General features: G+C 45.7%; 1 protein-coding gene across 4 annotated transcripts in view; it reads left to right on the forward strand.

The window, feature by feature from the left end:
* The window catches only part of LOC125686021 (nucleoporin NUP42-like), an 86,539-nt gene that overhangs the window by 551 nt on the left and 73,987 nt on the right, over window positions 1-12,001 (forward strand). The window contains exons 2-6 of one of the 4 annotated variants that reach the window (XM_048929636.1): window positions 186-280; window positions 596-672; window positions 1,227-1,313; window positions 1,774-1,858; window positions 1,992-2,228. In XM_048929636.1, the coding sequence (XP_048785593.1) occupies window positions 186-280; window positions 596-672; window positions 1,227-1,313; window positions 1,774-1,858; window positions 1,992-2,113 (466 nt within the window). In that variant the 3' untranslated portion in view covers window positions 2,114-2,228. Of the gene's footprint in view, window positions 1-185; window positions 281-595; window positions 673-1,226; window positions 1,314-1,773; window positions 1,859-1,991; window positions 2,507-12,001 lie in introns of those variants that run through there. The other 3 variants (XM_048929637.1, XM_048929635.1, XM_048929638.1) reach the window with 3 other exon arrangements.

The raw sequence follows: 12,001 nt of genomic DNA on the forward strand, positions 1-12,001 counted from the left end.
GTGTGTCCAGCAGAGCGACTGCTGTGTCTTTCAAGATAGCTGTAGCATTCTTCAGCTGTTCCCTCTGAGCAGCGTCCTATGGAATTCATTGGCACAGCTTTGGCTATTTGAGTTTGACTTTGCTTTTTGCCCTTCGGCTTCTGACTGTGTAATTTCTTCTTTTGCTGTCATGTTGTGTTTCCTAGTGACTGGGTAGCAGAAGACATGGCAACCTGGGAATCTTCTGGACAGTGGATGTTTTCGTGTTACTGTCCTGAGAAGGGCAAGCCTAATGTTTCAGGTCAGTCCCGTTTTTAGGAGTGCTGCTACTGTTCAGGCTGCATTTCTATCCTTGTCCACACTGCTGTGCCTCAATGGAAGCACTGCAAGGTGAGGACGTGCCTTGTGATGCAACAGGTAGGGGCACTGGATTACGGTATTTCCTTGGTGTGTTTGCACCCCTGAAGTTGCCCCAGGAGTCCTTTCTGTGTCTCCAAGTAGAGCTGACTGGTCCCAGGCAGTGTAGCAAGGGCAGTTTCTTCTGTAACTCTAGAGGGCAATTTTGTATTTGTGTTGTATTCCCTTTGGAGCATGCTGATTGTTTGCCTCCCTGCAGGCTTTCCAGAGATCTCCCCTGAGGAGCTGCGCCTGGGGTATGACACCTGCAGTGCCAAGGAGGGCACAGGACTCTACGTAAGTATTTGGAACAACTGAGCTTTCTGTGACGCGTTCAGGGTAGCAGTGGTTCCTGTGCTTCAGGTGGCCGCTCTTGACTCAGCGAATGCCCAACTCGAGGGGAACGTAAGAACGCCCTCATACCTTCACTGTTCTGTGCAGCGAGTAGAAAACAGCAGGAGCTGCTGGCCTGAAGGCTTTGCCATCACTGAGCAACCTGATGTGGCCATAGGTGTCCCTGTTCACTGCAGGGGAGTTGGGTCAGATGGCTTTAAAGGTCCCTCCTGACTCAAACAGGTCTATGATTCTTCCTGCCTCTTCCTGATAACTGTGTGGCACAGGCCTCACCAATGATGCAGGTACAAAATGTATTATCCAAAGCAGGAGTTTCTGCTCATGAAGTGGGGCAAGACCTGAATTGCCCAGTCTGAAATTTCCTTGCAGTAGCTCAGATCACTCTTGTTCCCCCTTTTAAAGAAGGAAAAAAAAGAAAGAAGAAAAAAAAAGACCCAAATAAGAAAAAACCAAAAGCCATGCTTAACAAAAGCATGTTTGTGTTTTCCCACATTTAGATACACGCTGTCCATCAGTATGTGCAACAATGGAGAACCAGGCTGCAGGAGCTGAAGGCTTTAAATGCCTGGAGAACAGCATCGATGGTAAGAGTTAAGGAAAGGTAAAATACTTCTGTTCCTGATGTTGCTTTTCTCTTAAATTTGGAGTGAAGGTTTTTCTTAGGATTCCCATTTTAGGCAGAGCTCAGGGTTCAGACTTCAGCACAGATGATTGTTCCGTGCTCAGAGAGCAGACTGAGCCAAAGCAGCGATGCAGATAGAGTCACGGAACAAACTAGAGCAAGGGAGAGAAGAATGAGAGCTCCAGAGGTTCTGGTGATGGCAATTACTTTTTGCCAACAGATTCCTGCTTCTAGGGTGTTTGCAGACAGCAGCCTGAGAGCATTTTGTTTAAAGCTGCCATTGCTTGTGGCCAGCGTTTGGTTCAGTTTCTCAGTTACGTTCAGTTGGTCGGCACACGTGGGTTTTTGCTTTAAGCGTGGATTGAAAGATGCTTGCCTGTGTTGGAATGTAGTTTTCATGGATGTATTTGGAACTTTTTCAGCTACTTTGGAGAGAGAAAGCGGTCACTCCACCATTACCTTCTCTTGGACTGGGAGGACAGCAAGCACCAAGCCCTGGGTTCCCAAGTAAGTTTCTGCATAAGGAACCAGCGATTAAACAGGCGCTGATAAGCGTTCTTCTGCAGCACTGAAACGCAGCAGTGTTTCAGTATGGCAGGTGCACCCATCCTGAGCCTTCCCATCCATTTCCTCACTGCAGGCTCTCCAGCCAACAGCAGCGGTGCTGCCCGCTTGTCCTTGCAAATCCCAGCGTCTCATCTGGAAGCGCTCCAGCTGTGGGGAGCTCTGCTGCTGCCTCCAGTCCTCCTGCCCTTGGGGTGACGTCCTCCCACAGCTGTCCCCATTCCGTTGGGACTGGGGATTCTGCAGCTCCATCCGCAGCCTCACTTCACGCTCCTGGAACGGCCGCTGGCCGTGGACTTCTGGGCTTCCGGGCCCTGGGAGCCCTGCTGCAGCAAATCCTTCCAGCACCGCTCCGCTTGCTGTCGCTGCTCCCAAGGCAGCTACAGAACCTTCTCACCCGGGCACAAGCAGTGCTTCGGCCGCACCGACTGCCGGTGCCTCTGCACACAGCGCCGCGTCCGCGCCTCTGCATCCACACGGCATCAGAGCAGGCAGCTCTGCACACCGAGGAGGGAACGAACGGCCGGAGAGCTGGAGCAGTTCAGAGCCAAGTTCACGCTAGGAAAGGTCCCTGAGACCACCACCTGCAGAGCTTTTATATGATAAGGATTTAAGTTAATTCTGAAGTTATATGTCTTAATTCCATAGGATTGAAGTTAATTCTGAAGTTATATGCCTTCATTAAATATAAATAAACGTATTATATTATTTATTTACATATGCCTTAATTAAATATAAATAATTATATTATATTATATTATTTACAGAATATGTAAATAAAAGTTATTCTGTGACTCTTCCAATAAAAAATGTTGTGATGGAGCAGTGAGCTGGAATGCTTTTCTGTGTCTTAAGTTCTCATTTAATCTCTTTAGTCTTCTGTAAATCAATGATGATGCAGGTGTTATAATTAAGAAGCATACAAGAGAGTTTGGCTAAGCAGGTCATTACACCACAAAGAAGAGATGAAGGGCTTACCCTTATCCTGGGCTCACTGGAAAACTCCAAAGGAGGGATCTCCAGAAAGAGATCCTTCCCTGCTGGCAGTCAGCTCTTCAGTAGGATACCTGGGACTAACAGGATTACTGAAACAATGCCTAAGTAATGCTGCACTTCCATGAACAGAGTGCAATCTGCCTCTGCTGACTCAGAACAGAAGAACACTGTTCTACGTCAGTTCTCCCCCATTTTTGAAAGAAATATTTTACCTTTAAAAGGCCTCATACTCCAGTGCTGTACCTGTACTTGGCTCCATGCTCAGCTTTCGGACACAGCTGACCACTCTTCTTTGCACTGCTCTCCCAGATCATACAGTCTGCAGTTTGGGTGCCATGAGTTGTACCTACGGTGGGATTCAGCCATCATTACACATCTCTAAGCTGAAGGCTCTTTCTTGGCCTCTGTCACTGTTCAGTGTCTGAGAGAGCTTCCAGCTGGCAGTTTCACATGTGCCTACACAAAGCTTTGAAAATCACTGCGTTTAGCTGAGTGTCTGACTGATGGAATGAGAGAATATTAAAGTCCAGGCAAGCATCAGACCCAAAGCACAAAAAGGCTCTTTCCAAACCAAGGAGCATCTGGAAGTCAAAACAGCTGATCTCTGAGTAATGCTGTGAACTCTGGGTGCAGCATTTCACAGATAGGACAACAAAATAACAAGACTTGCTACGATTTCTCTTTGTTCTGTACACTTGTCATCTTTGCCTGACTTTGAAAAATTGATGTGGTGAGAGGGATATTATTATTTGAAACTGAAATCAATCAGTGGTTAATAAACCATATCTTTTAGACTGCATCCTTTGGATTTTGCATACTACGGGAAGAAAAAACAAAACAGTTTCTGTGGGCAAAAGTCCACGCAAGAAGGACTTCTTACCATTCGCTTCAGCTCTTCTGCAGCACGTGGTGATTCTGTCCCTTTCACTGTGAAGAATTTTGTTCCCTGCAACCAAAATAAGAATCAATGGTTGCCAGCACCTAACAGAAATTTATTTGTTCTGTGGCACCGATGGATCACAACAAGGACATGTAGTAAGATTCTATGCAGCAATTAAGATGAGCTCTGGGAATGAAGTGTTTGGCAATGCACTTCAGGCTGATTACGAAACTGTAAGTAACAGAACCCAAAACTCCTGAGCAGGGAATTGTACCCTGTTCTCTGCACTACCCCTCCTAGTTTAAATGAGAGCCCTACCAGAAAATTGACTCAAAGCTCCTGCAACAACTAATGACTGCCACACATTCTACCAATTAACGGGGCTTGACACTAAATTCATCACAGAGAAATTGTGCTGAATAGGGGCTGTCACCACAAACTTGCAATTACTAAAATCAATAAAAGATTCCTATCAGAAAGTTATTATTAACATTTTACCACTCCACTTTTAAGTAACTCATCACTCATAAAGTGAATGAACGCTGAACTGCTGCTGACAAATGACGTGCTTTCATATTCTGCATCTCAGTGAAATGTCCTCAGCTTTGATCACGGCTGTTGTTAATCCTGATGTTCAAGACTCTCCTTTGCCAGTCCTGGAAAGCAATTCCTGGAATCATTGCCCCTCAGAGCCAAATGAAGAATAATTCTACTTCTCGATTTTTAAGAAATCAGTACTGAGCTCGTTTTCCTAGACATCTCTTCCAAATTGGTAAAGACAACTTTGTATTCTAAAGGTAACAGAAAATGAAAATAAACCCAGTTGGAACTGTCTGACTTCTATTTAATGCCTATGACTTCCTCCTGGATTGCCACTCTCTTGCCCATCTCTCACTGTCTTCCTCTCCAAAAGCTCTGCAGCCATTTGGAGCATGAAAGAACACGGACTGAGAATGCCTCAGTGATGGTGAGGCAGCAAAACAGGTCACAGGACAGAGCCAGTGAGCGGATGAGTGGTGCTGCACCCCAGCCTGCCATCTAATTAGCAGCTCAGACAATGAAGATTTTGGAGCTTTGTCTTCGTACAAGAAAAGCAGTTGGCTTCCTTTTAGAAAAAAATATTTCCGTCACAATTTTTCTTTCCTTCCTGAAATCCTTACAGAAAAAACAAACTCAAACCGTACAGAAATAAGCTTCTCTGATACCTGATCTTCACTTTACTTACTGCCACTCAGTAGAGTGAGTACCAGAAGAGACCTCCTGACCAATGACTGATGTCCCATCCTTCCTCTACTCGCCATCCTTTCTTTCTTCTTTATTCCAAACCGTCACATTTACTCTGCCTAGCCATGGAGGATTTTGGACAACAGTCTGTTGGAACAACGTGCTTCAGATAGGCAGTTTCATTGTTTGCTTTGCTATAGAGTGGACAAGTTATTACAGTGATTTAGATCAACTCAAAAGAAAACACGCATGGGGAAAAGCCTGATCTCTGCAGACCATGGGGCCTTTCTTTGTGTCTGTTATTATAAGAAGATGATGCTGAGGTCACTCGCTCTAGGGTTTGCTATAGACATGAACAAGGAGTAAATTAAAATTAAACACACTCAATATTCATGATTTAATTAGAATCAAGTCCAATTCATAATTCTAGGGAACACACTGGCATTGCTTTCCTCTACCGTTACGATGCTGCTCTCACAGGTAGGAATCCAGAGCAAATAGGAAGGATTTGACAAGGACAGGGATCATCCTCCCTCTCTCTCAAAGTTCTCCAGAACAGCACGCAGAAAACTGTCCCTATTTCCATCTACAGCAAATTCTTTTTACCCTGTTAGGAAGATAGGAGCAAGGGAGAAATGATAACCAGGCAGGTGCTGCAACTAAAGCTCAGCCTGCCTTTTCATTTCATGCACATTTGATACCAGTTTTTGATCCAGTGACACAGTTGCAACTATCCAGGCAAAATCATCTCTCTGTCCTTGAGAAGTCCTTTAAACTACAGCTGTACTCCAGAGCCTTCTGCTGCACACAGTTTGCGTGGTATCATGAGTGGCTTCTGCAGTGGTCCAACACCACCAGCACACAACCAACCTGACACTGGTTGAGTAGAGCTTCAGACCATTTCCAAGCCACTCTTCACTTCTGTTTGTACGCTTTCCTAACGCTGTTCCCCTGTGTTAATAAATGTCACAATCAGGCTTGCAGTGCCTGAGCCATTGCCCCTAGCAGGAATGTGAAACACAATCAGCTCCACAGCAAGATCCATGCAAGGCTAGAGTATCTGCATATCTGAAAACCTTTTGTTGATGCTCTGCACTGACCTCTGACTGCCTGTAAGACCATGCAGGTGAACTTCCAGCTAAAATGCCAGTCTTAAAAGGAATGACATTTTGGGACCAACAGGAGCAACTGTTGCTGGAGAGGCATGCTGTGACACAGCTGGACGCTGACAAAACCAGCCATGATGAGGAACTGAGGGGATGGCTGAAATACAGCAGGCACACTCACTGTGATGAGAGATGGCCCAGATGAGGCTGGGAGATGGACATGGGGGACAGATCACTCAGCGCAGCCTGCTCTGTTGGCTCATCTGGCTCAGCAGGGATGGCCTCCTTTCCCACAACAGCAGCAGCAGGGGTTTCCTCCACCTTGACTTCCCCAGGTGGAGCTTCTTCAGCCTCAGTCTTTTGTTTTACGGATTTCTAAGTAAACAGTGGAAAATTTGTTGAGGAGCTCATGATGGTGGGGAGGGAAGAAGGGAATGGGAGCTCTGCCTGGCATTACAGTGCTGCTTCACTCCTAGCAGACTCAGTGCCAATGGCTTTGCCAGGAAGAGGACAGCCTTACATTACTAATGATCACCTACAGAGCATCTTCATTCTCAGTGTCCTGCACAGAAACTGAGTCAGTCCTACATCCCTCCCTTGCAAGGAAAGAGAGTGCTAGCTTCCTGAGTTATTGAAAGCAGCAGCAGAAGTGGGGGAGAAGTACTCAGTTTGCTCAGAAATGCTCTAGAAAGTGAGGGCAAAGTGAGGAGTGTCCCAAAGTATGATTTCAAACAGGATTTTTGAAATTATCCCCTATCCCCCTAATTACACTGGTTCTCAGACAAAAAGATCCCTTCTCTGCTGAAAGTAAGAAACACGTTGCAGACTCCGTTTTCACATAGGCAAGTACTAACTGCACGAATTCTGACACTGAACATCATAGAATCATAGAATGGCTCAAATTGCAAGGCACCTAAAGACCATTCAGTTCCAATCCCCCTTCTATGGGTCACCATTAGATCAGGATGATCAGGACCAGAGGCATCCAGAGCTTTTCCAGGCAGCCTGTTCCAGTACCTCACCACCTTCTGAGTGAAAAAAGTCATCCCTAGTTTCTTTTAATGCTTATCGCATCCTGAGACCTCAGTCACCTACAAAGCTTCCGTTTATGGGCCACGCTTCTTCTGCAATTCTTACCCTCTACAATTCTGGCCTATGCTTATTCTTTAGGAAGCGTATCTGGTAAACATCACCAGTCCTGCAAGACGTTTGGTCCTGCAGCAAAACAGCAGAAGTGCTATTTCTGCTGGGGACAAAGCCTTGCAAACACACACAGCTAAAGGAGAGAGCTGCAAGCTGTGCTCAGCATATTCCAGCTATAAAGATGGCTGACTCAGCCAGATTAAATAACCCCAGTAGATCAATTTGCCATGAACACATTGCTCAGCATAACATGAACCTCAAATCTACGCAGCTGCTTTGCAGTTGATAAGATGCAGCTGGTCAGAAGGCCTTCTGTAATGAAGAGACATCTCTGAAATTCTTCAAAATACGAAAATCTGCTCCCTGACATTTGTCAGAAAACAACAACAAAACAAAACCAAACAGAAAAACCCACCTCCACACCAAAACACGTCCTTTCAATTCTTTCCTCATCTATTCCTTTAGCAGGCTGGTTTTTAGTGAGGTATAGAGAAATCTGCCTAAGCACCACCTTCAGGATTTGGCAAAGAATAAAGAAACGTTCATTATATTACACCACACTGTGCAGAAGTCTGTCCTGTGGGATAATTGTAATGAGAAACAAAAGGCAGATCTGTCCCAGGTCAGATGGCTAATGAGTTTCCTGGGCCTTAATACTGGAAGGAACTTTCAGGCTTAAAATCAGAGGTAATGTGTTAGAATGCAGATGGCACCGATGTGCTCTGAGTCACTTGTGCACAAGCAGTCTTTAGGCTACCTGCCATCTGAACTAGAAACACAAATACTCAGAATGCTCTCACGGTGCTCAGTGACCAAAGGCACATCAACAGACAGAATCACTCTTCTGCTCTCAGTAACGGCAGCGTTCACCCAGCAATGCTGCCACTCCATATCCTTCATTCAGGCTAACTGGATTCAGCAAGAGGAGCCCAGAAACCACCAAAGCATGATCGCTTTCAACAGTATTCCCCCCCTTAAAAGATGGTACCTACTAAAATGTGGAAGATAGATAAAGCTGCAGTGATATTAGAGGTATGTGTACCAACAGCACATGTGAGCACTTCCTGCTGTGCCCTGGACCAAAGCACTCATTCTTGATTTTCTGAAGTGCAATAAATAAGTAAACTGGCTGTACCTTCATAAACTAAAAGTATCTAGGCATCCTGTTTTTCCTTTTTTGCAGTGCTATCCTAGTGAAAGACTTTCAGAAAGTACAGATTTACAGCTGCAATGGTATACCCACCTATTCTTTCAGGTCAAGATTTAATGATTTAGAGGATGGAAAACACCCATGTTTTTGTACAAAGGAGCAAATATTTTTGTACAAAGCAAAAAACAGTACCCTTTTTTTTACACACCATTTAGAAAATAAGCCAAATCCACCACTTACAGAGTCTCTGTCACATTCTCATTTGATTGCACTGTAAATGCAGCGGCATCCTGCCTATAGAAAATAAAAACAACACAGCAACAATATTTGGCATGGGATGTATCCAGTAAAGACCTGATTTTTATGGCTTACTCAGGCATAACCACCAATAGCTGAGCTTGGATGGAAAATCGATAATCTAAACAGGCATGAATGTCAATATTAAAGACCTTCCTTTTTCAAAAGTGTTCCACGACTCTAAAATGTTTCAAGTTGTTCAAACAGGTGAAGAATCCTTCACTGAATAGAAGCGAATTGCAAGGACTTTGCTTCAGGCACACTGCACTTCTGAACAGCGAATGCCAGAAGTTGATTTTGCCAGACTGCACTGCACAGGGAGTGCAGAGCTCGGAGCTCCTTACACATCCTCTGGACTCTGGGCTTTTATTTGCACAGCGCACACTGCTCAGGAATTAGAGAGGTGAAGCTTCGCATGCATTAACTAGAGAAAGTGGTGGCAGCTTTGTATTTTAGCCCTTCCTTCTGAATACTTTACTAATGTCAAAGGCCTGGAGCAAAATTAATAAGCACTGAAAGACTCGTTTTCAGCCTTGCAGATGCCCAGCTTTTTTGTGTGCATATGTAAACAGTGGTGTGCAGAGCATGCTGTGGGTAAGCCAGCCTCTGAAAGGTGCTGGAATTTAAGAAGGCCCCAGATTATCTGCATTATCACTTGGGATGGGGGCCCTGGGGGTTGAGACGTAAGCGTGCACTGCACTGCTGCAGCGCCTCGAGCAGATCCTCAGCATTATCACAGCACTAAATAAACAACTCAGATTGAACTCCCAGACTAAAACATACGATAGGTGAAAACAACATTGCAGAAACAAATAAAGTCATTTCATGTATAAATGCATAAATACACAGAGTCACTGAACAGGTGTGAAAGCTGTGAGGAAGCCATGCTTCACAGGTGTTTGGGAACTGCTGAGTCACAGCCTGAACCTCTGATTGATCACCGGAGACGAGCCACGAGTCAGCCAGAGGAGCACAGTGAAGGCAATCCACCTGTGCTGCCTGGCTCCACCCCTCCTAGACCTATTGAAGAGCTGGCTGCCAGTGGGGAAGGATCTCTTCTGGAGATCCCCTCTTCTGGGGGTTTTGTAAGTGAGCCTAGCATGCGGGTAAGCCTTCCGTTTATTCTCTCTTGTTATCTTAGTCTACTTTGCCTCACTCTCTTGTTCTTTTGTGATTATAACATCTTAATATCCATTGATTGTACAACAGGATTTTGAGACTGTTAGAAAAATCCAAAAAAGAGAGAAAGAAAAATACGAATCCAGTTCTTTCATTTGGAAAATAAGAAGACAGTCCTGCTAAGCTAGTGGGAGTTTTCCAATTAAATTCAGCTAGGCCAAGAGCGCCAAGAATATTAGCAGCCTTCTAGGAACATCCAGGAAGACTTTCTGAGGGCAGACAAGTTCAGGATTCGTGTCAGCAGGACATTACTGTGTAGCTGGTCTGCAGAGCAGAGTTTTCAAAACTGTACAGCCAGTCTTAATCTCCTCCCAACAAAACAGAAGAAAACACTCAAAATTTGCTTGTTTCTAACCTGTGCAAATCCATTAAATGCCGTGCTGGATGCCCAAGTAGAAGTGAAGATCAGAACAAGTCATCATTTGTTTACTAAACAAGAACATGGGTAAAACATTTCTATTTGCAAAATAAAAATAGGCCAGACATAAAACAAAAGAAATAACAAAAGGAAGGGCAAGGCAGAAAGATACTTGATGACAGTGCAATTCGATAACAGATTTTACAGGCTTAAAGAGAACACCAAAACCAATAAAAAAAGCGCAGTGACTTCAGTATTTTTATAAAAAGAAAAAAGAAAAGACTGGAAATGCATTTTAAATTATACATATAAAGTACAAAAGCTGTGAGACACCGTGTGCCTTCACAGTGTGAAGCTTCATTCACCTTCCTGAAATGCATTTCTGCCAGCCTGCTTCATTACATGACTGAAGGGCACCACACTATGAACAGCTGCATGACAACTTTCCAAGAAAAAATTGCAAGGACTTAGGAGGGGTAGCAGGAAACACACAGATGGACTGGTTTTAAACGACAAGGTTATGCTTGACCTAAGGAACTCTTTGTCTAGACTAGGCTACACACTGGGGTAGGTACCTCTGCTTTATCAGCCTCCATTTCCTGGTACAACAATCCGTATCTCCGGTTAGCAATTTCATCTTCAGATAAATCTGAGCTGTTAGTCCTGGCAATGCGCTGCCAGCAGCTGATCTGGCCGTCCAGGATGCTGGCACTACAGATGCTTCATTGCCAAGTGCAGCAATCGGGTGTTTTGGGGAAAAGCCAACTCCCAGGTATTTCTGGCACATCCACATCACAGCACCACAGGCCAGCAGCATGCAGACAGCAGCACAGCTGAGAACATTACCATGGCTGTGACGTGGCACTTCTGCTCAGATTTGTGAACAGCAGCCTCTGTGCTTTCCTGCATTCATGCCTGGAAGAAACGAGACAATGTCCCACAGTCCCTTCACCTGCTACACAACTCTCTGGGAACTGCGAGTGGTGGGAGCTGAGCAGCGTCACAGAGGTCTGCACGTCCCCCCTCTGGCACGCCGCTGGAACAACTCTCCACACCCCACTGAGGTCAGCCATTTTCACAGGGCCATCCCTGGCTTCTTTGACACGTGCTCTGTGCCCACACGCTCAGGTTTGGCTGCTGACCTGGTGTGCAAGGTTGCTGACCTGGTTAGTGATGCTGGATGAAATTACGCGGCACAGAAATTACCTGGCGTGCCAGCTGTTGACGCTGCCTGCGTTCCACTGTCCGAGACCGGCAGGGTGGGATGGCTGCCTTCCTGCAGTGCATCCTGCTCAGTTTCTTGGTCAGTTCCTTTAGAAAGAAAGCAGGACAGTAGGATTGGATGTGATGTGCTCTCATCGGGAACTGAGTTACTCCAATCCTGAGCTCAGGCAAAGTCTGCTGTCCCAGCCACCCACATCCACTGTCACCCCCTCCGTTGCCCAAGGACATTTGGGACCTCCCAGGAACTGGAGGGTGTCGACCCTCTCATGCCTCCTCAGCTCCTATGCAAGCCCCCTACACCATGTGCTGCGGGCATCACCAACCACCACAGCCAGCTATCTGCAGGCTGAAATTCAAGCTCCAGCACAAGCACCTTCAGAATCAGCATCTCCAGCCCATGGCTTTCACCGCCTGGCACATCTCCAAGGCAGTTTCTCCCTCTGGGGAAGTCAGCAGTGCCCCCAAAGAGTCTGCTGTCTCAGTAAGTCTCTGCCCACTGCTTCTTCAGGAGGAAAGCCCCGAGGAAAAG

Source organism: Lagopus muta, chromosome 30 (genome assembly GCF_023343835.1).
Source record: "Lagopus muta isolate bLagMut1 chromosome 30, bLagMut1 primary, whole genome shotgun sequence".
In the NCBI taxonomy this organism is placed as follows: domain Eukaryota; kingdom Metazoa; phylum Chordata; class Aves; order Galliformes; family Phasianidae; genus Lagopus; species Lagopus muta.